The sequence below is a fragment of the Glycine soja genome, chromosome 15 (genome assembly GCF_004193775.1).
Source record: "Glycine soja cultivar W05 chromosome 15, ASM419377v2, whole genome shotgun sequence".
Taxonomy (NCBI): Eukaryota; Viridiplantae; Streptophyta; class Magnoliopsida; order Fabales; family Fabaceae; genus Glycine; species Glycine soja.
Window position 1 is genome coordinate 21,057,753 of NC_041016.1, and position 26,454 is coordinate 21,084,206.

At 34.3% G+C, this 26,454-nt stretch overlaps 1 protein-coding gene across 1 annotated transcript; it reads right to left on the minus strand.

Annotated features, from left to right (window-relative positions):
- Positions 1–13,125: 13,125 nt before the first annotated feature.
- LOC114385941 lies at positions 13,126–18,301 on the minus strand. Its single transcript, XM_028345968.1, has 7 exons — positions 18,178–18,301; positions 17,786–18,055; positions 17,201–17,464; positions 16,599–17,106; positions 15,419–15,490; positions 13,474–13,600; positions 13,126–13,395 (listed from the first exon to the last, which is right to left on the minus strand). Exons 1-7 carry the CDS (start codon positions 18,299–18,301, stop codon positions 13,126–13,128), a joined length of 1,635 nt encoding a protein of 544 aa, XP_028201769.1.
- Between the last annotated feature and the right edge of the window lie 8,153 nt (positions 18,302–26,454).

The following is a 26,454-nucleotide window of genomic DNA, read 5'->3' on the forward strand; positions in this document are numbered from 1 at the left end:
TTATTTTTATTTTCACATTGGTGGCATTGCTCATTGCATTCTTTCCTTGAAATCAGAACTGTAATCATTGTAATCAAAAGGAAAGAATGCGCTTTACGATGCCCTTACCGAACACGTGCCAGAGCTAGAGTAATGAGTGAAATAGAAGAGGTGCAAGAACAGATGAAGGCCGACATGGAGGCCATGAAAGACCAAATGGCCGCCATGATGGAGGCCATGTTGAGCATGAAGAAAATAATGGAAAGCAATGCGACTACAGTTGCCACTACGAGTGTCGCCCATGAGGTAAACCCGACTCACCCATCAGGCCTCAATCAAGTAAATCCTCTAGTCTCGGATATGGTAGGTCAGGGAGGAGAAGCATTGGGAAGTACAGACGGTCCCCATGTTTTACAAGGCAAGAATTCTTTCCCACCATACGGTTTGCCTCCCAACTATACACCACACGATGTTGCACACACTCCTGATAAGAATGTCGATAACTCTGCTCTCATACCCATTGGGAGCCAACAACCCCGATCTGATCATGCACATGTCTCTCAACCCATGGGAGAGACACATGAAGTACCCCACCACAATCTAGCCGACTTCGAGCCTCACCTCGGATATGCCACTGAGGGGCGGGCATTTGGTGGCATACCCCTGCCAAACACTTTGGAAGGCCCTCAGTTTCACCCACAACCACAACCCTTGCATTTTTCAGTGGGGGAAGTCCCTCCTGTTATGGTGGAAAGGGGAAAATTTGATCATATAGAGGAAAGGCTGAGGACCATTGAAGGAGGTGGAGATTATGCTTTTGTTGACATGGTAGAGTTATGCCTAGTGTCTGACGTCATCATCTCACCAAAGTTCAAGGTGTCAAATTTCGATAAGTACAAAGGGACTACTTGCCCCAAGAATCACTTGAAGATGTATTGCAAGAAAATGGGGGCATACGCGAAAGATAAAAAATGATTGATGCATTTCTTCCAGGAAAGTCTTACTAGGGAAGCCATCACCTGGTATACTAATTTGGATATGGCTCCGGATAGAATGCAGCTGCAAAACATGTGCAAGAAGGAGCATGAATCTTTCAAAGAATACACTCGAAGGTAGAGGGATCTGGCAGCTCAAGTAGCGCCCCCAATGATGGAAAGGAAGATGATCACAATGATAGAGGACACGTTACCGATGATCTACTATGAGAAGATGGTGGGTTACATGCCTTCAAGCTTTTCAATTTAGTTTTCATCGGCAAAAGGATCGAAGTGGGTCTGAGAAGAGGCAAATTTGATTATCCTGCTTTGATGAATGGGAAGCCTGGGGCAAATGGAGAGAATAAGAAGGAGGAAGGAACCCACGATGTGACTATCGTTCCCACATGGCCAAATTTCCCACCAACTCAACAATGTCAATACTCAGTCAATATCATCCCTTCTCACTACCCATCATCCTATTAGCTAAGAACACCCAATCATCCACAAAGGCCACCCCTAAATCAGCCACAGAACCCGCTTGTTGCACATCTGATACCAAACACCACCCTTAACATGAACCAAAACACCAACCATAGAAGGAATTTTCTAGCAAAGAAGCCTGTAGAATTCATCCCAATTCTGGTGTCGTATGTTAACTTACTCTCATATCTACTCAATAATGCAATGGAAGCCATAATCCCAGCCAAGGTTCCTCAACCTCCATTTTTCTGAGGATACAAATCGAATGCAACATGTGCTTATCATGAAGGAGTTCCGGGGCATTCCATTGAGCATTGTATGACCCTAAAACATACGATGCAAAGTCTGATTGATGCAGGTTGGCTAAAATTTGAGGAGGACAATCGCTTGTGAATTCTGACATTGTCAAGCGACACTATGCATGGGGCAATTTGAAGGTTGTTGTTAGATGTCTCCAATGACTCATTAGGATTTTCAAGTTTATGTCATCACTGTAAATAACAACTACAATGCTAATAACATGGATAAATTTGATATCCTTGTCTCTCATTCTCTCACAATTACATTTTTGCTTATTCAACTTCCATTGGAATGTGAATGTAAGTCGTTGGTTTGTTTGCTTAAGTGACCTGCGCTCCTGAGTTGATCTCCAAGTCTGTTCAATTAGAAATTGTTCGTTCTCCACATTTGGTGAGTGTGTCGTAAACGATGAGTAAAGTAAAAAGTTCAAGAAAAAAGAAGAAAACGTTTGATTGACAGTGTTCCAAGTCAAAAATAAGAAGTACAGACATTCATGTGGCCTCATTTTATCATTCTTAAAAGTTTCTTTTCGAGAGAAAAATGAGTTATCAAGAACATGAGTCATTTGACTTAATCTGTCAATTGAAGATCTTTTAAATATTTCTCATCCTTGAGAATTCATTTTTGCGAACCTGCATAGTTTCTTTCATTTTTCCTTACAAGAAGGTCATGAAAAAAGACAACAATAGATACCTCAAAGCCCTAACTGGGGCAATGAAAGGCACCATGCTTGAGCCTCAAGCAAACCTAGGGGCAGATCAGAAGTTCTCACCCAGTAGATCAAAAACCCGAAAGGGCGGCTTAGGCAAAAATTAGGGTTAATTAAAAGTAAAAGGAAAAAAACAATCAGGAGTGTGTATTCGAAGGTTGTTGTCCCTTGTGGCGAGCGTGTGGGGTGCTAATACCTTCCCTATGCTTAAACAACTCCCGAACCCTCATTTTCAAAATACGCAGACCTTCGCCTTTTTTTTGGTTTTTCTAATGTTTTCCTCGAATAAACGTTGGTGGTGACTCCCGCGCATTTTCTTCATGAGAAGATGCACCTTTGGCTTTTCGCCTCACCCTCCCTTTGAAGGGTAGGTTACGACAGTGAGGAATGTGTCTAGATGTTCATCTTGATCAGTAGTCCCATCATAGCACTCTAGGTTGAGCAGTTTCTAACCTAAGGGCAGGTCGACTTCCATGATGTGAACGACAAAGGGGCATCAACTAGTCGACCGCCCTTCATGGTAGTGTATGTAGGAGAGACTAGGATGGTCTTGGGTGTTAATGGTGTGTTGGGGGTGTGATTCCCCTTGAGTACGTTCAGGCAATGTGTGGGCAAAGTGCTCATCGCCCTAGGGGCATCTCACACGAGCCTCCATCTGGTCGTGATCAACCTTCAACTTTATGAGTTCCTCCTCATGGCGTTGCTCTATCTCTGCAATATAGGTTTGGAGTTGTTAGAGAGTGTTGTTTCCTGTCATGGTTGTTGGGGGAGGATTGGAACTCTTTAGAGGTGTCTCGCATTTGAGGCCAGACCACGTGCAAACCATTGGTGGAAAAAGGCCACGGGGTTAGTTTTATCGTGGCCCCACAGTGGGCGCCAAATATACTTACCAAAATCTAGAGTTGATCAACATCAAGGCGAACGTGACCAAGGTGGGTTCCATGATCTCGCATGTCTAACTATGACTACCCTTTGTTAGGAGGACAAAAGGGAGGACCTACAAAACAAAGGGCTTTAACGCTCAAGTAAGTACGTGAGTTAGGTGAATATCAAAAGGGTGAGATAGAACCTAGTACTTATAGAATGGAGTAGGAGCTTCAGGTCCTTGTTTGTAGGGACTATTACGGTGGTGTAACAACCCTTACTGATAATTGCTAGCTTATAAATAATAGCTAGTAGATAATTGTAGCTTATAGATAATTCATCTCTTGTAGATAATTAAGTACCTGCCACTTGATAAGGGAGTTGCAACATTGTCATCAATATTCAAATAATGAGGTATTTAAAGATAACCTGTTGGCCTAGTCGTCTGGCTACTAAGAGTGATGTCTCTGTGCTCCTATGCCAAGGCTGATGTGTGTATTGGAGCACCATGTCACTTGCCACGTCCATTTTGTGGACCCCGGACAGTACATGTCTCTTTTAATTCAAATTAAATATAACATGTAAGTAAAAGTACAAAAAATTTAGTTTTTGTCTAGGTAATATGTTATATTCATAAATTCATGTTAAATGAGTTTTTAAGTAAGAGTGCAAGGAATTAACATGTAATAAACTTATTATAATAACTTAAAGTGTTTGTTTTTAACAATATAAGAAACACATGCAATAACTCAAATTATTAAAGAAAAATTAAAAGTTAGTATGTTAATAAAGAACAAAAATATATGATGTGAATAGAATAGAAAAGAGAATGAAAAGGATTTTTAAGAAAAAAATTGCATAAAAATTATATATACATATTGTGTATATCTTTTTTCTTTAATATCTGACCTTATATATTAATATTTGTGTGCATGTAATTTTTGGACAATGTAAATTGAATGAAAATTGTAATGTATCTTATTTGTTGAGATTTGTTAAAATCATATTGTTTCCTTAATGTAATCAAATGCATCATTTTTAATAAAATCACGTGTCTATTTTTTATGCAAGATATGTTTACATTTTGAAATACGTGTATATAAGTTGAACTAGGTTTTGTTTTCTTCAACAAGGTTTCAGGTTCGAGAATTAATTAACATAAAACATAAGACAAATTTCATTAAGAACAAAGAAAGGGATACAATTAGGCAATTACATCATAACCCCTGGACTAGGGTGACTAGCCGCCCAAGGTAGGAACAATGATCATGATCCGTCCTCATGGTGTTATCCATGCTTCAAAACTCTCAAAATCCCTCAAGAGTACTCTCAAATTCATTAATTAGGTAAAATACATAAAAGATATAGAAAAAAACCCCTATTTATAGTTCCTAAATATATCAGTCAAAAAGATGCACCACGGTCGTGCTGAACTCCACCACGGCCATGGTTTGAAATTGTGCTGCTGAAGCTTTGGGGCAGTGGAATGACTACAACCCTTATGGTGTGGACTACGGTCATGTTGAGTTTGTCATGACCAACATCGAAAGCTGCCACTATTCAGAAGGGATGTCATCATTTTTCCATGGTCGTACTGGTTACCATAGTCATGATGAATGTACCAAGACTATGATCAAGTGACAGAGTCTTTAAGTCTTTATATTAAAGTGGATATTTTTACTCTTTTCACTTAATTGAGTAGTTATACTTCAGCAAGACAAAACTAGCACCCAAACACGAGTTTTGCTAAGAAAATGCATGCAACTGGCGTAAAAGCTCACAAAATATCACTGTAAATGTGGTTTATCAATCATCATTCAAAGATCTTGTGTCTTGCATTAATTGATGATGACTGAATCATTGCAATGGAAGAAGAACTTCACCGGTTCACCAAAAATGATGCCTGGACACTTGTTCCCAATCCTGAGAATAAAAGCATTATTTGAACAAGATGAGTATTCAAAAATAAGCTAGATGAACAAGGTAAGGTAGTAAGAAACAAAGCTAGGTTAGTAGCTTAAGTCTATAACCAACAAGAATCTATAAAGTTCACAGAAACCTTTGATCCTATTACTAGACTTGAAGATATAAGAATCGTGCTTCCCTTTGCTGCCCATAAAAATATAAAACTATTTTAAATGGATGTTAAAAATGATTTTTTAAATGGCTTTTTACAAACTTAAAAAGGCTTTGTATAGTCTAAAACAGACACCACATGCTTGGTATGGTAGTCTGAGTTCTTTTCTTTTAGAAAATGGTTTTATAAGAGGCAAAGTGGATGCTACTCTTTCTAGAAGAAAAGTTGGCAAAGATTTCATTATAGTTTAAAAGTTATGTTAATGATATCATTTTTGGAGCTACTAATGAATCTCTACGCAAGGATTTCTCTTATCTAACGAATAGTGAGTTCGAAATAACCATGATGGGAGAACTTTACTTTTTTTTAGGGCTTCGAATCACACAAGACATTAAAGGTATATGTATTCATCAACAGAGATACACTAAAGAGATTCTAAAGAAGTTCAAGTTGGAAGGTGTCAAACCAATGAAAACACTTATGCATGCTTCCAATCCTCTGAGAAAATACAAATCAGGTAAACTAGTAGATAAGACGAACTACAAAGATATGATTGACTGACTTTTGCATCTGACTGCTAGTAGACCTGATATTATGTATAGTGTATGTTTGTTTGTTAGATTTCAATTTGATCCTCGAGAGTCACATCTTAAAGCTATTAAGAAGATTTTATGTTATCTAGTATGTACTAACCAAAGTTTTTTCTATAAGAAAAATCAAGATTTCAAGTTAGTAGGATACTATGATGCTGACTATGCTTACGACAAAGTTGAATGAAAAAGTACAAATGGTGGATGCCTTTATATTGGACCTTGTGATATCATGGGCAAGTAAGAAGCAAAACTCCATCACTCTATCCACAACAAAGGTTGAGTATGTATCTGTTGCAAGTTCTTGCTCACAACTGTTATAGGTAAAGTATCAATTAGAAGATTACTCTAGTTTTTAGAAAAATATACCAATATATTGTGACAATACTAGTGCAATCAATCTGTCCAAAAATCCCATACAACATTCAAAGGCTAAGCATATTGAGATAAGATATAGTTTCATTTGTGATTATGTGAAATAAGGTATTTTTGATATAAAGTGATGTGATCCTAACTAGGAGCGAATCGCTTGATATAGGCTACAGAGAATTGGATGACGCCACTTCCAGTGAAGGAAGATAAGTCAGGGTAGACGTCACAAGGATTACCTTGGTAAGTCTGAGATTGGTTCAACAAGGAACCCAGAGAGAAGCTCTCACCAAATTTTATGAAAATTCCAAAAGTCCTTTTATTGAAAACAAAAACCAATACTTATAGTGTATCTGAACAAAAAGATAAAAATAGACATGGGCCTTCAAAACAGTTTGGGCCAAAAAAAATTATAAATAAAAAATTAAAACATATTTATTATGGGCCTTCAAATTAATCTCGGCCTTCAACAACAATTAATAGTCTTGATAGTATCTCTGCCTCTGGGCCTTCATCCTTCTCCACTCGGGGATTTTGTCCTTCTCCACTTGAGCCTTTAGCCTGTATTTGGCTAGTTTCAGGATTCTCATCATAAAGTTTGTAGACACAAATCATCAATGGGTTGATATCTTTACTAAGCCATTGTTTAGAGAACACCTAAATCTAATTAGCTTATCAGATTGATGATGTATGTTACGTTGTCACAGATGATGGCATTATCTTGAAGTCTTTTATTAATCTGTTGGAACTAACGTGTGTTCAATTGTATAGACAAAAGAGGAAGCGTGTTCATAAAGATAAAAAATTATTTTGTTTTCCTTAAAAGACATGTGTCACCCTTTTCGCCAAGATTGAAAAAAACTTTTCAAAAAACATTAAATGCAATTTGAATCATTATTGTTCATTTCTCAAAACATATAAAAGGATAGGACAGACATTAAAGAGATTCTTTTGAAATCTTGAACTCTTTGAGCTATTTGTGTTTATGCTCACATCTGAGAACTCAAAGCTTTCAAAAATCTCATATTTGCTTTCAAAAGTTTCAATCTTTATGAACAATGGCACCAACGAGAAGCGAAGCTACTGTGATTCCAAGAATCAACACCGAGGAGGAGGCAAAGAATATTTTTCCAATCGATTCCTTCATCACTGGATAATGGGTGAATTTCCAAAGTCTAGAAGAAAAGGGTTTCCTTGTTAAAGGACTCTTTGACCAAGTTGGATGGACTGCTTTCCTTGAGAACTTCAGTTCCTGACATTATGGTCCATATGCCTTGTTCTAGGGAACTACGTGATAGAACGAAACCAACATTAGAGGCACTACCAACGAAAAAAAAGTGGTAATATCTCCAACAACCATCGTTGTTGCATCCAAATGTGCTAAAAAGGGTATAATGTTTGACAAAGATTGGGAGAATGAGATAACCTAGAAAACCATAGACATTATGCTCTATGGTGGTCCACACCCAGTCATAGACAATAAGAAGAAGATGATCAGTTTCCTTCAAACCACTAACCTAACCTACATGTGCAGATTAATTCATAGCTTCATGTTCAACATGGTGATGCCCAAACTGGGGTTGCGAGACTATTTTAGTGACAGGGGAAGACTCTTCATGTACAAGGTTATGGTAGGAGAAAAGGTGAATCTTCTTGAAGTCATCTTCTATTACTAGATCTAGGCCTTCAAGGACAGGTTTAACCCCAAGGTGAAGAACCATGTTCCTTTTGGAATGTTATTCACTCAAATCATGAGGAATGCTGGAGTAAATGTATCTTATATGGAATCATTTGTTGCAACTTCACAGCTTAAAGGAGTAACCTTTGTCAAGATAGAAATTGCTGATAATTTCCTAAAATATGCTAAGAAGCATATAAAGAAAAAGGTCAAGAAAGAACCTAAGGAAGAATAACAGTCTGTGGTAGGTCAAATGATAGGTACTTAGGATCAACTTGTTGATCTTGAGTCTGGAGTTGCATCTCAACAAACATAGGGGGAGCAAGCCCAACCTCAACCTAACCAACCCAAACTACCTACAAAAGGAGAAAAAAAAACCTCACCTTCATGTGAACCTAACCCTTCAGACCCAGCCAAAAAGCCAAAGAAACAACCACCCTCGGACCCTAAACCCTCAAACCACCCAAAAGACGAAGGCTCTAGACTCTAAGTCTGAACCTAAATCTAGACCAACAACCAAACGGCTAACCATAAAAATAAAACACCCCCAAACTCAGCCTACACCTCCTTCACCACCCAAACCTCAACCAGCCTCACCTCCAAAGAACCAAGAATCTGATGATGTGATTCTTAAAATCCCTACACCTCAAACCTTCCCTAGCCCTTCCACCTCGAACCTCTCAACCTCACCAAAACCAACTTCGCCTCACTTGAGCAAAATAGAAGTTCCAGCATTTGTTAAGGTCTAGAAGCATTCTTTGGACGAAGCACATAAAAAGGCCATGTTGGATGAGTCACTTGAAATGAAGGAGGCCTTCGAGTTGGAAGAAGGAATGCTCGCATATGTGAAGACATTATCTAAGGAGGAGCACAAAAAGAAATTAACTGAAGATGCCAAGCTTGTTTCCTTGGTAGGCAGGGTATATGAAGAAATTCCAAATAATGTCATTCTAGAATCTCTGAAGACTTTGTTTATTAAGGAAGAGTGATGAGAAGGCTACCATGATGAAGATAGATGGTGAGCCAATGCCTGAAGCTATTATCGTCGAATCCATACATGCACAGTCTGAACAAGAGATAAAGAAAGCTTAAATGGAGGAACTAGAGAGACTTCAATCTATAGAAGAGCATGCAACTCAGATTTTTTCTTTGGATGTTGCTCAACAGCAAGTAGAGTTGGAAGTTACCACTATTCCTAAAGACATGGATCTTGTAGAATAAGGAGCTCTTGAGCAAGCCATGCTTCGATCACTTATTGAAGTATTTCTTGTAGAAGTCGGGGATGATGTTATTGAGATAAATCCTAGAAGTGCTCTTATTCGTCCAAGGACAAAGAATACTGATTGTAACAAGCTTGGTGTAGAGCTAGAGTTAAAGAGTCAGAAGTGTCACTGATAAATACTTGTAACTTGTTGAAGTGAATGGAACTTGGTGATTTGCTAAGAATTAAACGTAGTCTCGGTGGTTGAGATGAACCAATATAATTTCTAGTGTCTTATTTTATTTATTTTCTCTTTTGTTTTTTAAACTGACTCAAGGTTTGAATTTGATTTTTGCATTTTAAATCTCTGTTTGTTTTACAAGATCTAAAACTATTATCGTCTAAGTTGTTTTGCAAAAATATGATATTTGTTTTCTTTCATTAGATGATAACGTTGTTGTTTTAGAAAATAAAAGTTTTGAAATTTCTAAAAATCACAAGTGAACCCTATGGTGATATTGGTCTTTATAGTTACTTTAAATATGATTTTTAAAATAAGTATTATAAAAGTTAATGACTTTATCATACATAATAATAACAATTTATGATTAAATTTACATTGTTAATGTATATTGATTAAATTCTTTTAAGAAATCTAGAAGATTGATTCCTATCAACCATTTTCTCTCCCAAATGCAATGCCTTTATTTTTCTCTAAAAATTGATCTAACTATTTTTTTTATAGTGTACATCAGTTAATTTTTTAATAAATTCTTACAATAGTCTTTCAATTTTTTTGTTACTAAATTAATCCTTTGAAGATTATACAATGACTTAATTCAACATTTTATGTTATTACTTTAACTTTTTTTATAATAAAAAGACAACATTGTAAAGGGATAATGTGATGTAATTAGATTATTACTCTTACGGTTCCATAACGTTCACCTGTCATTGTATGAATGATATATAGCTGATAGCTTCTGGGCACTGGATTGTGTACAGGTGGCCTTAATATTATGGCAATGTGCAAGATTATAGTAAGAAAAGGCAACAACACTATTTCAGTGAATCCAACATTTTGTTCCTTTGCTCGGTATTTAATCTAAAAACAGGCTTTTGATAGCTCCATTATAATGTGACCAATTGTTGTTTTCCCCTACTGCGCCAAAGAAAATGTTCTTTCCTGGTTTATTTTCTTTGGGTTATTGTTTTGTTCTTTTCACACCTCATCAAATTTTATGACTCAGTGGGAAGGTGACAGAAACTTGCTTGTCCCATTTGGGTCCACTACTCCAAATTACGACAGCTCAAAGTCACTAACACACTTAAGGTCATTTTAGAGTGAAAACAATTCTTAATAATTCTAACTCTAACATTATGGGTAGATTTTGTTTAGGTTTAATTATTTGTCTGGTTCTTGTTATAAATTTTTTTTCTTTATTTTTAAAAATTATTTTTTAGTTCTCATATATATTATTTTAAATTTATTTTAGTTCCAACATATAAAATTTTAATATGTTTTAATCCTTACGATACGATCAACAAGTTATTCATTAGAGTGATATTATACTTGATTTTCTAAGTGAGATCTTTAATTTAAGATTTGTGAATGAAAAATATTATTAGAAGGAGAGACTACTAAATATAACCACTAAGGGTCGTTAATTGATATTACAAGTGAATGTTACAGTAATAAAAAAAATAATTGTTAAAGCAAGGACTAAAAGATATTAAAAAAGATATATATAATAACTAAAATATTATACTTTTAAATATAAAAATTAAGAGAAAAAGTTTTTTAAGGATTCAAATAAAATATTTTATTTAAATTATTATTTATCAAATTAGTTGTTTAAATCACACCTCATTATATATAGCACAGATTTGTTTAGCACAGATTTGTTTAGTATAAATGATAGGATATGCTTTGTATAGATTAAATTAATAATTAAAAAAGTTAACACTTGATTTATTATAATATTTAAATTGATAAGAAATTTAAGGGCAAGCAATAATATTAGTTTTTTTTTATGAAGAAACAAACAATAATCTTTAGTTTCTACAAATTATTTTTTTCTAAATGAGGAATATATATTATAATAATATAATAATCAGCAAACAAATTCACATGTGCATTTGCCTCGGCTCATGTAACAGTTTACCGTTAACATTTGACATGTGGGGTACAGTCCAGGCCAATAATGGTACCTGAAATCAGAGCATTATACTTTAATAAACAAATCACTCCATTATGTGTCCTAATGTACATAAATGTCGTTATATGCAAAAATATCATCACCATTCATGTAACTACCCTTTTCATTGTCCTATTGTAAATTTTAACTCATCTTGCATGTGAAGATCAGTAACGTCTTTACAGAGTCAATATAACGGTTGATGACTTTACATAGTTAAGTTCACATGAGGACAACTGGACAAGATTGACATTTAAATTTAATTGAAGAAAATACCTATCATTTTAACCCTAAGCTTTTAAAATTATAAGAATACAATTGTAATTTTGTTTTTGCTGTTAATACTTACGAATTTTGAATTTAATTTTCATATTTAATTAGTGAATAGTTATTTTTACATTATCAATCAATCACAAAAATTTATATGATTATATTAATTTTCATATATTAATTTTTATAATTAGATGGAAATATAAAAAGAAAAATTTTACATTATGAGTAAATTCTAATTAAAGTATGCAAACTTTCTAAACTACCAAACAGCTTAGCTATCCAATTTGAAGAGACCTTGGCAAAGTAAAAACTAGAAATAAAAGAAAAATATGAAATTATTTATGACTATTATTTTATCATTACAAAATTCTTCTTTTCTCCTTCAAAAATATTTTCTATTCCCTCGACGACCATTCTCGATTATACTTTTATATATTATCTATACGTACTACATACCGTGGCTTTTTCCAGTTGCATTGTATATTATGTGCTGCAATTTGATGAAGTGATACACATTTAGAAGAGATAATGGCAACTTAGTCTTCTTTGCACACCTTTTCTTTTTTAATTTATTGCTTCTTTGCAATTTATACTTTATGTCATCTTGATCAATGTGTTTTGATAAAGTGTTTGATACGTGGGGGAACATATCTCAAGATTTGTGGTCCGTTTGGACAATGGAACTCAACGGCTATTTCCATAATCTTTTCATCACGTGATTTTTTGTCCCAAAAAACTTTTTTCAGGATCAACCTCTTCTTCATATACAAACAAATCGAACAGGTAAATATTTTTGTTAAATTGATACTCCTATTTCTATATTACTATTCCTTTCTCTTTGAAGAAAACCAATTTTCCTTCACCCACATCTCATTAATTACTCCTATTCTCTTTAGTTTCTAAATTAAAAAAATGATTGTTACATATCTCCTCATAAACATCCAATCATAGAATTAAATTGTTCATAAACATCTCATGATAAAATTTATATTGAGAAACTATACGAGAATGTATGCAATACATGATAGGAGAACACGAAGTTGGAGCCGTTACTTACTGTACCGTTAGTTGTCAGGTCCACGCCTGCTAAACACCAAAACTTGGTAGTAATATTTTTTTATTGTTCTATTTTATTGTCTCATCTCTTCTAAAATAGCTATAGTGTTGTAGTCGTCATATTCTTCTATTATTTCTGTTGGTCCTAATTTATATCCATAAACTAGTCTGCAGCCTGTGCACATGCACGGGTTGTTTGGTAAGTGATTTGCAAATGTTGATGGACAGCAAAATACAAATGTTGATTAACAGCAAAATAGATTTAAGAAACATGGATGAACACAGTAAAATAGACTTAGGAAACATTAATAGAGTTTGTTGGAACTACATCAGCAATATTTTTTTTTTCAAAATTCCAGACTACGAAAGGCAATTTAATCGGTGTCGCTATCGTCCCAATCATCCTGCCTTCTAATTACAATATCCCAATTTTTTTCATAATATCTATAGTAAATAGAGATTTCATCTCCATCATCAAAGTCCATTTCTTTAAGAAAATCATACCATGGTTGAACAACGCCTTTTCCACCAATAGTAGGATTCAGGGTTTCAACTTTCCATTGCAATGGAGGACTAAATCGCCTTAAGACTGTCATGTGGTGACCACAAGCTTTAAGAGGAACTTCTGTACAACGCGGGAGTTTCTGCAGATAGAAAAAAGTAAAATTGATAAACTACTAAAAATATGTTTAAAGAGATTAATGTATGAAAGGTCAACTTACCAGGGGTTCAGGAGCATCCAGCATTTCCTGAGTAAACCGAACAGTCCAGATATGCTTTCTGGATGAATGCCTCTGCCTACCACAAGTTTGTCGCTCCAGTGGTGGTATGAAATGTATGTCAAATACGCTGTGACGGTCACAGGCAAAAAAGTTAATGGTGGTTGACTCGTAGATTTTTAAATCTTTCCTGAAGTTTTCGAGTCCATCTGCCAAATACACTCTTTCTTTGTGTCGTCTGACCCGTATTTCGTAGATGGCTCCATTATATCTCAGGTGAACAAACTCGGGATACTGTGGTGCCCATTGTGTATGGTAGAACGTTGGAAGTTGTATGATGTTCTGCAAAAAAACTGAGAAATGTAAATGCATGTATATGGAACGATAATACTAATGAAAGAATTGCAAAATAAGGAAATAATCAAAGATGACTTTGTCGTTGTTGAAGGCAGCGATAAATTGGATGATCAACGGTGGGCCGATCATGGGATTTTTCATCTGCAATGACAAAGATATCGTAATTTTAATAGATTAAGTGTTGATGTTGAAGAAAAGGGGAAAAAAAATTTCTGCGGTGAAGAGCAGAATAGGAATGACTTACTTCACTTGATGTTGTTGAAGATGTGCTCTTCATTTTGTGGATGGCGTAAAATTGAACTTTGCACAGAAAAGTGAAAGAGGATTTGTAGGAGAAGGTAGGTTATAGCGTTTTCTAGAGTGTAATATTTAATGCATGCATGTTCCTAATGCTATAATTGACGGTTGATTTGATCATTGTTTTTAAGTTTAGCACAGTTGTCAAGAGGTGTGAAGTGAACAAGTGCCAAGTAATTGAAGAGTTTTTGTTAAAAGCAGAAGGTTACGGTCCAGTTTTTTTTTTCACGCTGGATATGAGGATTGGCACAATTTCTAGAATTCCTTGTTAGCATTGTTTTTAATATATTGCAGAGTGGCCAAATTTGAACATATATTGTGTTTTGTGTGCCTAGTGAATATCATGTGATATTTTTTAATCATATGATGTCTGAAGCATATATAAATTTTTTAAAAATAATTATGTCATGCTGCATAACTAGATTTTTTTTAATGTGGTATTTTTTCTAAAATAAGAATGATGTTGTTTTCAACCAATAGAGCATATGCAGCATAATCTGATATATTTGCAGGATTGGTATAAGTGAATTTTTTTCAATCGCACAAAAGTGCAAGGAAAATTTGATAAACATTCTTTAAAAAATAATTATCATATAAGGAGTAGCAGATGAAACAAAAAGAAATTTTAACCTCAATGGAACGCTAGATACATTATTATTGAACTTCAATTGTTTAAATTCCTATGTTTTGGAGAAAAATAAATAGAATTTTTACAGATAAATGTTAAAGAAAGAATTTCCAACTTAGTTCTTGTTTAAATTTCTATGTTTTGGAGAAAAATAAACACAATTCTTACATAGCAGAAATTGAATATGCCTGCCAAAAATTTGTATCCTATTTTCATAAATTTATTCATGGGTCAGATATATTGAAGTCATTTGATTGTAGTTCACTTGCAGTAGCTGTTATTTGTGGATGAAAGGCAGTCATTCTATGATTTCCCTATAAAACAATGCAATTAAATATCAACAGCATTGTTTAATTAAGTAAAATACATTTTTAAAGCTGCGATAGCACTATGCTAAGCTGCGATAAAGTGCTAAATATTCAGAGGTTATGGATATCTTTGTAAGTAAGTTAAGTAAATGAAATTGTAAATGCAAGATAGAATTATAAACTTAAGCTGTCAGATTTTAATGTAGTAACTAAGATTACATACCTGATAATGTAGAATTTAAGATTGTGATATATGATGTCATCCTTAGCTGTATGTTAGAATGTACATGAGTAAGATAGCAGTTTAGAATTGTTGCCAATAAATAGTAGAATTTGTTCTTTCAAAATTTAGAGTTACCTTGTAAAATTTTTGAAAACCTCTTTAAAAACTACATTGGTAGTAGAAGTCATATTTTTTTGGTCTTTATCATGAATAAGTGTTGGACCTTGTGGGCTCAATAATCTTAAGAGGGATAGGCTTAGAATGCAAAAGAAGCAACAAAAATCAATTTAATAATGTTCTATGAACATGCAAGGCAAAATTGATTGCAATAACATAAATGAGATAAGGGAAGAGAGAATGCAAACACAATTTTATACTGGTTCGGCCACTTCCCGTGCCTACATCCAGTACTCAAGCAACCCACTTGAGATTTCCACTATCTTTGTAAAATCCATTACAAAGTCTGAACCACACAGGGACAACCCATCCCTTGTGTTCAGGAATCCTTTACAACAAGAGACTCACAGTCTCTTAACTAATCTCATTGAATAAGAAGAATGGAAGAAGAATTTTCTCTTCAAGAGAAGAATATTACAATAAAGATCATGTAGGAATCCTTATAGATTTTGTAAGTGTTTGGCCAAGGATTTCTTTTGAGAGAGCATTTGACAATGAAGTTCTTTTGGAATCTCTCTCATTGTTTTTTGAGAGGATAAGACACTTTTGCCAAGCAAAACTCTCTCTTCAATTTCGTCCCAAGTCACACATATATATAGGCCTTTGATGGCCATTCAAAATTCAAATGATAAGATGTGACTGTTGGCGATATTCCTTGAAAATCCTCTCTGGTAATCGATTACAGAATTAGTGTAATCGATTACACAGTTGTTTTTCTTGAACAGTTGTGACCCTTCATTTAAAATTTGAATTCCCAACATTCAGAGTCTCTGGTAATCGATTACATATGATGTGTAATCGATTACACACTTTCAAACCATTGGTAATCGATTACATGTGCCTTGAATGACTTGAAACCTTTCATTGTGAGGCAAGGCTTGATCTTGAAGAAATCTTGAACCAAGGCTTTGTTTGTTGAAACAATCTTGTATTAATCTTGAAGCAAAATGAGCCTTGTTTGATTCTTCTTTTGACATCATCAAAATCATGTATACATACATTCACATTCTCCCCCTTTTTGATGATGACAAACATGTGATTTCTTCTCAACACCATCAAAGCTTGCATGATTTACATTCTCCCCCTTTCTCAAGCAAATTCTTAATTCTTCTTGACATCATCAAAATCTTCATGATTTACAATAAGAACTTTTAATCCTTTCCTTGAATTGACCCTTGATAATGCAATGCATAATTGTCCATGGCTAAAGACGGGTTTTGGCAAATAAAGTCCAACCATAGAAAGTGATTGGCCTTGAGACTTGTTAATTGTCATTGCATGAGATAGCATGATTGGAAATTGTCTTCTCAAAAGTTTAAAAGGCCATGGTGATTGTGAAGGCAACATTGACATTCTTGGGATGTAAACATTATGGCCAAGATTTTTGCCAGAAATAATTTCAGCTGCAATTACATGTTTGACTAGTCTTGTAACTATTAATCTAGTACCATTACACAAGCCTTGCGTTTGGTCTAAGTTTCTTAGCAACATTATAGGACTACCGATTTTTAGCTTGATACAATGATTTTGCATACCAGATGTGTTTAGTGAATTGAGAAATTCAGTGGTAATTGATTGGAAATTCCAACTGTCAATGCTTTCTGATTTCTCTATACAATCAGAGCTTAAGTATTCCATGTGTTCACCTATTATATTTATTTTAGTTAGCATGCAAACTTAAATAGAGCATAAATATTAAATAGATGCTAGTTTTTGTAAGTTTCAGATATGTATAAATACCTGGAATCAAAGAAAGTATATAACCATTAACCTCTTCAACTGTTTCATTGGTGGAAGCTAATATTGCTCTACATTTGAAGAATTCAGGATTACTGTGGTGTTGATATAAATCTGGGAATGTTGATCTGACTATAGCATCAATGGGGTCATTATATTCAGTAATCAGTAGGTACTCAGGAATTTCAACTGTAGCATATCCATCATTTTGATTCCCAATAACTCCATCTCCAATATCTAGAATCCACTTTGCAAATTTAGCAGTTCCTTAATCATCAACTGATTGGGCATTGGCTTGTAAACGCAAGTTTTTTGTGAGTGTTAATACTTCACATGAAGGCCAGAGATATGATGAATTGATTGTTTCATTTATAATGTCTGAACGGCTTCCTCTTGGAATGACTGGCAAAATTTGTCGAAAATCTCCACCAAATACAATAACTTTGCCTCCAAAAGTTTGATTGGGATTTTTTTCTTTAATAATGTCTGTTAAACTTTGATCAAGTGTTTGAAAGAAAAATTTGTGAGCCATGGGTGCTTCATCCCAAATTATCAGATTTGTCTGATTTTGCAATTCTGCAAGCTGACTTCCTTGAAGTATGTTGCTTGTTGAGTCTTCGAAAATTGGCCCAGGTATCTTAAATTTGGAATGGGCAGTCTTGCCTCCTGGCAACAACACAGAAGCTATGCCGCTAGAAGCAACCATAATCACAATTTGATTTTTTGCCCTCAGTGAACTTGCTAATGTTCTCCATATGTATGTTTTTCCTGTACCTCCGTATCCATATAGGAAAAACATGTCACCTTCATTGTTGTTGACAGCTTGCATAATTTTTTGATAAATTTGCTTTTGTTCATCTAGAATCAAGAATAAGTTGAGATTAGATAGAAATAAAGAATAAGTAGATGCAAAATTGGAAGATACAGATGAAATTTAACTTTCTTAAATGCAATTTATAATATATGAATTGGTAGATTACCTGTCATAGATGAAAAAAGATTTTCGAATTCTAATCTAGCCTCATCATTGTTGTAATTGAGTTCTGATAATATCAAGCTATTCTCTAGACACCATGCAGGATTTGCACCCTCAGGATATGGCATTGTAGGATAGTCTTTTAGTGATTTTTGGTTAGCATGTTGAAGTTTTTCAATTTCCAGTAATGTTAAATTTTTAAGTTCCTCATCATCAATGTGTAATTCTAACAAATGATAAAGAAAATAGTTAAACAATGCCTATCTCTGATGTTATTCAACATACAAAGTTACAAACTCATAAAAACTAACATGTGTTTACTGTTGTTTTTTTATAATGATATGCAATGTCTTCAGCTAACCAATTCCATGTCTGATTCAAAAGTTCTTCAAGTTTAGTAATGACACCTGTTAATAGCATTAAGACAAATAATTTCCTCAAATAATTAGTTGTGCCCCAATCCTTAGCTTCTTTGATTGCTTCCACAAATTCTCGGTCATCTTGCAAAAAACTCATTGTGAAGCATGCTTCTCTATATGTAGGGTATAGAACATTTTCAACTGTTCTAATATCCTCAAATGAAGTAGGTCATTTGCATGTAGTAAGCATCATTCTTAAATAAAATAATTCTCCAGTGGTTGGTGGAACCCATATTAGCCTCCCAATTGTATTGCCTTTCTTTCTGAGGTTCCATGATCTAGCCTTTTGGTTGTACACGAATTTGGAAACAAATTGTGAATAAGTAAGATTTCTACCTTCTGAAAAAAAATTGTTTCTATTCATCCAAACTAAGAATTTTGAATCTGAAATGATTGGCTTTGATAGGATATCATCTATATCATCATCATCTTCATAAAGAACATTGTGTTGGCCTGGTAAATGAAAATGTAATCTCTCGACAGTAGGCTTTCTAGCATGTATTGGAAAACCAAAAATTCTCCTAGTAGCTTCACAGGAAGAAATATATCTGCCATAAAAAATCCATAATTAAAGAAGTTAATTAAAGAAACAATGACCAAATGAAGTATGCATGTTAAATTAATATTACCTGTAATCTACATATTCTTTAATCTCATCATTTTGAATGATAGGATTCTCAAGTGCACCATTAGCATCATAAACAACAACAACAGTGACTCTATCATAACCTTTTTTTATGTATTTAAATAGATATTTAATGGAAGTATTTTGATTACACCATTCAATATTTATATGTGCTTGGTATTTAATTTTGCATTGTAAGGTACTATATATCTATTATCAATAATAACACCATTCTTTGAGATTGTATGACCATCATTTCTTCTATGATAGACTGGATAGCCATTTGAATCTAAAACAGTCTGAGGCTGAAACATTTTAGGGTAAAAACGGCTACACATGCCTTCTTTCATACATGGAGACTTAGATTGTAGAATTCCACATGGGCCATGTACCATATGATTTTGCACCAATGTATACAGTTCAAGGTCATTTTCATGTGAAGGAATTTCTACTGATATTATCTAGTCAATTTCATCTGTAGATGGATATTTATTGCCTGGGTGTAAAAATAGCAATGGATGCACGTGAGGAAGTCCTCTTTTTTGAAATTCAATTGTGTGCATATCTGCAATTGTTAGTTGATAGTATTAATAGTGCAATAGTAATATAGAAATTTTGTACAGTTGTATCATATAAGGAAAAAATGGAAAGTAATAAATGAATGTATAAGTTTAACAACCATATTAATAGCAAACTCATATGCGACTACTTTTCCAAGCAGGTGTTTTTTTGTTAAGTCAAAAAGCATATGTTCATACTTCAATCTGAAAACACGAGAGATAAGATCTGGTCTATCTATTGCTTTCAGATTCAAAGGTGCAAGTACTCTACGGATTTCAGGCCAATTTGGATTACAAGTTAAAGTAATAAAAAGATTTGGAAAACCAACATGGCTGCATATTTTCATACCATCAAAGTAAAGTTGATCCATATAACGTGGACTGCCAACAAAAGTTGAAGGCAAAATCACTCTTTTTCCTTTAGATGAGTCTTTACTGCTTCCAGCATCCAATGATGTTTGTAAACTACAATACTTGTCAACTCTAAGTTTTTTTTTGGTTGTTCCTAATGTAGCTAAGTCTTTCGGACTCAACCATGGTATATGCTTCAACAATAAATTGTTGGAATAGTTTTCTAGAATGCAACAAAGTTTGTGCTTCACTTGACCTAGACTGAAGTCTATAAGCAAACCAATCTCTCATTGTTAGACAATTTATCTTCCTTTTTCTGCTGCCAAATGTAGAACAGTGAAGTATGTCAGGTCTATATCAATCTTCACCATAAGGGAAGAGTAAAGGGTACTGCAGTCCTAGATAGCTAGAGTGTAATTCATGGATTCTTTGTAATTCTCCATTTTGATTTTCAACAATAATATCCCTTCTTGAGTCTGCATCAAAATCACCAACAATCAGGGCAGCAACTTCAGAAACATTTGGGAGATTGTATGTACGACCATCCTTTTCACGTCCAGCTATCAATCTCAATTTCACATTATCTAGTTGATTATCTGCCAATCTATCCCTAGCCATTCTAAAACTTTTTGCATGGACATTGTGGTCATCTAGCATTTGACTTAAAGTTGAAACAATGTGTGGCTGAATTGCTGCATGTTGGCTGCAGAAAACAATATCAAAATACATCCATTATTGTTAGAAAACATGTTTTGCCAATCAGAATTCTTCATATTTGATAATAAAAGAAACAAAAGAACTACTACGTCATGATATTAATTCTATTTTCAACTTCATTCTACGTATCAAAGATATATAATTATGCAAATTTCGGTTGTTTTCCAGGCATTGGTAATAGGCTGCCTATTCGATGGCATGGTTGGCCCTGAATTCTAATTGTAGGAGGTCCTCTGGTTTCATTAATTGATTTGTCTAGCTTAATACCAGCAAAGGTAAAGGCAAACATCATGTTATATGTCCGTATGTTATGTTGATAATTTTTACTATCAGTTGCATTATCATCAAACAGAAGTCGCTCAAGATATTTTGTTGGATTTTGTAATAATGGAAGTTCAACTTTGTCATCTCCACAACATAAGCTGAACTTTGGACTTATTGTATTCTTATCTTTTGAAATTCTTTCATTATACCACATTTTTGCATTACAATGTCTACATTGCATGGCTTGATCACCCAAGTCAGAATAGCCTGAAATTGTTTAATGAGATAGTACAATATAATTTGAAGCATATTAATTGATATTGTTAACCTTATATCAAAGCTATAATTATTACCTTCATTGTTGATTGCAGGTTCATTAGTGTTGGATTGGCAATTTTCATTCTCAAACAAAAAATTAGAATCAGATGTTGTAACAATTTGAGTTAGATATCATAGCTATAATTAAAATTTGCGAAAAAAATGGAGCAAGGATTTTCAATCATCGTACCTTGTGTGGATTCAGAATTTATTTCTCTAATGAATCAGTTGTTATGACTTAAAAAGAGAGACAAAATAAGTAAAATTGAATAGACTAATGTTTTTTTTAAAAGAAAAAATGTTATTTATAATTTCTCACCATGACATTGTATATCTTCCAAAGTGGAATCTATATTTGCCTCATGTGGTGTCTGAAGCTGAGTCTTTTTTTTTTTTGCAGGATAGTTTCCCTATTCATCGTGGCTTTAGCTGAGGTAGATGGATTTGCATGTGCATGGTTTTGCATGTCGTCAATTGATATCGATGAAGTTGTTTGATATATAAATTCACCACCAAAAACTTTTGAAATGCACAAAGAGAAAATTAAACATCAAAGGAATTGCAAATGTGCAGTTGTGCAATTAATAGAAAATTAAATATGAAAGTTGAATTTAAGTAGGTTGGAAAATGACCCATGTAACAATGATCAAACTCACATGTAATGATATTGTATATAGAGGAGTAAGTTGTTGATGTAGAATCAGCTATGTGATTGATCTGCACCTTTAAAGCTGAAGAATTTGGAACTCAGCTTGGAACAAAAGATGAAATATTTTGTAAATTAATAAACAAATGTTAGTTGACATCAAGCAAGAGATGGCAAATATCAAATCTGCGTTTGGTGGATTAAATGTGATTAGATGTTTTCATATAATGGATTTCATAATTAATGAACAAATTTCTTTTGGCACAGAGCAAGATATGGTAAGTATCAAATCTTGAAATTAGCAGCCAAAACTATAGCTAAAGATTCATGGGTAAATTAATAAAGAAATTTTAATTGACATGAAGCAAGAGATGACAAATATCAAATCTGGGTTTGGTGGATTAAATGTGATTAGACATTTTTATATAATGGATTTGATAATTAATAAACAAATTTCTTTTGGCACAGAGGAAGAGATGGTAAGTATAAATCTAGAGTTGTTGCAATAAAAAAGAAAGCTAAGGATGAAATTGAAATTAGAAGGCAAAACTACAACTAAAGATCCACGGGTAGAAAAATTTGGTATATAGCAATTATTTCATTTCCATTTAGAGACAGGGGTTGCTGCCAGTGCAGAAAACTTTGATATCAAAGGTTGTTGAATCTCTCTTTGATTGATCAATATGTGATATTTCGAATCCTCATTCCTAATGGAATTGAAATAAAGATAGGATTAAATAGTTTTTAAAATTACTTAATATACCAATTTATTTTGCCGATTTTAATGACTCATAACTAATGTTTAAGTAGGCAAAAAATTGAGTTTAATTGGTAAATGTTAGCTTATGTTTTAGTTTTTTGTGTAATTCCTTCAAAAAAAAACCTTAATTCATTAGTTAACTTGACTTGTTTACATTGATCAGGATTTTGACAACAATTGAATATATTGCAATTTCATAATAGTATGGAATCAAAATAATCCTTGTGTTCAATCTCTCTTTAGTTAGTACTCAGCAGAGAGAAAAAAAACCTTAATTCATCAGTTAACTTGAGTTGGATTGATAAGGATTTTGACAACGATTGAACAGATTGCAATTTCGTAATAGTATTTCATAATAGAACAGATTGCAATTTCATAACAGTATTAACAAATAGAGTAATGGAAACCTAAAAAAATAGTTGTTTCATTTAATTTGAGTAGCACATAAAATGCTCATAGCTCGAAATGGAGAAGCAAGCAAAGAGAAAAGAAGCAGTTTTGGTTTCGAACTACAAAATGAACTTAACCAAAATGACACAGGAATGGGATTCTACAAAACACCCAACACTTAATGTTCCAACCATGTGGCCCATCCAAAGAGTGAAAAAACCACAAAAAGTGCCACGGGGCAAATATTACAATTTGCTCATACCATGATAAAAAAAAAACATCCAAGACAACCTGTGAACAACTTAATTCATTCAGCCTGACAATGCTTGGGTAATTTATTTGAGGAAACTTGCGCAGGTGAAATCTCAAATTTTTTGGGTTCATCATCCAACTCATCAGAGGATACACGCTTAGTTGGTGTTAATGGAATCTTGAGAAGAGGGTCATGATCCGTGGTAACAGACACAGATTGTTGCATGTTAGTCGATGAATACGACTAACTTTTATGTATAAAACCTGTGTAAATTGTATCAAACTCCTCCAATTTATGGTTATTTTGTAGTGTTGTAATTACTTTTGGGTAAAGATAGGTAATAAATACTTAGTACTTCCATTTTGTGTGTTTAATAATCATTTTCTCTCAATTTCAGGTTAATTAGGCGAGTTTGTATAGTGTTGATTTTCACCCTCTCGTTAAGCCAACCTGTCGGCTTAGCGAGTCATCCGCTGAGCGCAACACTCCTCGGCTGAGCACGAGGAAGAATCTAGAAGAAGGATGAGTTGTGCATGTTTGCTGAGCGAAGGGCCACTGCTTCAGTCCATTCGCTGAGCGAGAAAAGCCCGCGCTAAGCCGAAATTCACTAATGTGCGCTAAACGGTTCAGAATTGCGCTAAGTGCACGAGCACGAACAAAGCCACCTATTTAAGCCTGAAATCAGATTTTGAAAAGGGAGTTTGGCCTTTTCTTGAAGCTTCTGCATGTCTAGAGAGTTCTAGAGAGAGAAAGGTCCAAGTTCCAGAGAGTTTGAGAGATTTTGTTGTGTGAAGATCTGCAGAGACCAGAGCTTGAAGAGGGAGCCGTCCTGAGAGCTTGAGATGAGTTTATGAGTGATTGTGAGGTCTTAGAGGTGGAGGAGACATCCCCACCACTTGTATTTCTTCAATCCTTCATCTTTCTCTTCTCTTTGTTGTAAAGGAAGTTTTCCAGTTATGGAGAGCTAAATCCTCTGTTGGTTCTTCCTTGTAGGTACTTGATGTAAATACCTGTATATCTATTTAATGATGTTTTGTGTGTTCACTGTGCTATCAGAACTTCATTCTACCATGCTTTTGCCTTGATCATATAGCTGCATGTGTTTTTAGGATCATTCAATAGTGGAAACTGTTCTGATTCTTAGAACATGATAGGACAGGGTTAGTTTGTCGTACTATCACGAGGGATCGAGGTACGATAACTTAGTTGTTGTATGTTTGTCTTAATGCAGTCCTGGCCGAGTTTAGTCCAACAAGAGGAATCTGCGAACGATGCTTGATCAGGATTAGGCTAGACTATCATGAGGAATCGGGGTTTAGCATTTCAGGAGACACCATAGAACGCATAAGCATTGTTAAGTAAAGAATATCCTTTTAACATCAGACACCTATTAGGAAGACCAACGTATTACCTACTTGTCTTTACGCATCATTACTCACGTGATTTTCCTTTTTAATAGTTAGTTTACACACTTATTCATAGTTAACACATCTCTTTTCACACTAGACACCTATTCACTGAAATAGTTTTACCAAGTAACACAACTTCCCCGAGAGTTCGATACTCAGTTCTTACCATTTTATACTACTTGTGCGATCCGGTGCACTTGCCGGAAGCGAACACTGCATAAAATATTAACTAATCAATAAGCTAAATTTTGTTGCCATCATCACTAGATACACCAGGAAAAACACACAAGGACAATGGTAGCTTACAGATTCAAGCTCTATAGGGTCAGTTGAGTCAAGTATTGAACGGTCATCATCGACGGTAACAAACACAGATTGCTACATAAAATATTAATTGATGAGTGAGCTAAATTTTGTTGCCATCATTGCAAGATACACCAGGAAAAACACAAAAAGACAATGTTAACTTACAGATTCAAGCTCTGTAGGGTCGGTCGAGTCAAGTATTGAACTCTCGATCTTGCAACATGGCTGCATGATATATGAATTGAGAGTAAAGAAACAAATGGAATATATGGATACAGTCACAATAACAAAAATACACTTGACAAAAGACAACCTCAGTATCGGGAAGCATATCCAGCACAACATTGATCAAGTATGATTCATCTGAATATTTAAGAACAACAACATTCCTGAACCTTGGTTGTACCTTGACTTTGAATGCAAGGAAACAACCCAATAGTCTATCTAGTGCTTAAAAAAATCAGTGACTTAAAATGAACAATGAAAATGGATAGCAACCTAACAAATTTTGATTGTAAATTAAAAAACATTGCATGATAATACAATAACATACTGCTATTTTGAGCTTGTTGACTTCATCCACTGATTGACCAATTAACTCTGCACATTCATGGTCCCAGAGCAAAAATTTGGTCTGTTCGCCCTTGTGATTAACCATCACTTCAACTCTATAACTACCAATGTACATACCAGTATAAGAAAAAGTAATTGATGAAGGTCATACCAATTAAGCAGTGAATATCAATGACCTTAGTACAGGTTGATCGTTGTCTTTGCCACATGGACATGTGAATGACACAGTTTCTATGTCAGTTTTTTTGTGACATTGACTACAAGCCGGATAGCATCATGAATGGTTGTCCATCACTATAGTTGTAATCATGGCGACAGTAACACAAACAATTTCCTGTTTGAAAAAATTGGCATTAGATTTTGTACAAAGAGAAGTTACAAATGAATAAGAACATCACCTCGGAATTGGCATTAATCTGATAGTTTGCTTCAGCCTTTGACAGAAACGCATCTTTTAATGATAATTGAGATGACCCGGAAACCTATGAACTCCCTTGTCCAATAGGAGTCAAAACTGATCTAACCTCAATCCCTAAATCTAAAAGCCTATAAGAATAAAACAAATGCAAAAACCCAGCAAAGATTAGTTACATATTTAACGGTTTGAAATTACAAACACGAAACTAACACATTGTCAAAATACCTCTCTCTGAATTCTTGAATTTCCAACACAAGCTCGTTGATCATGAG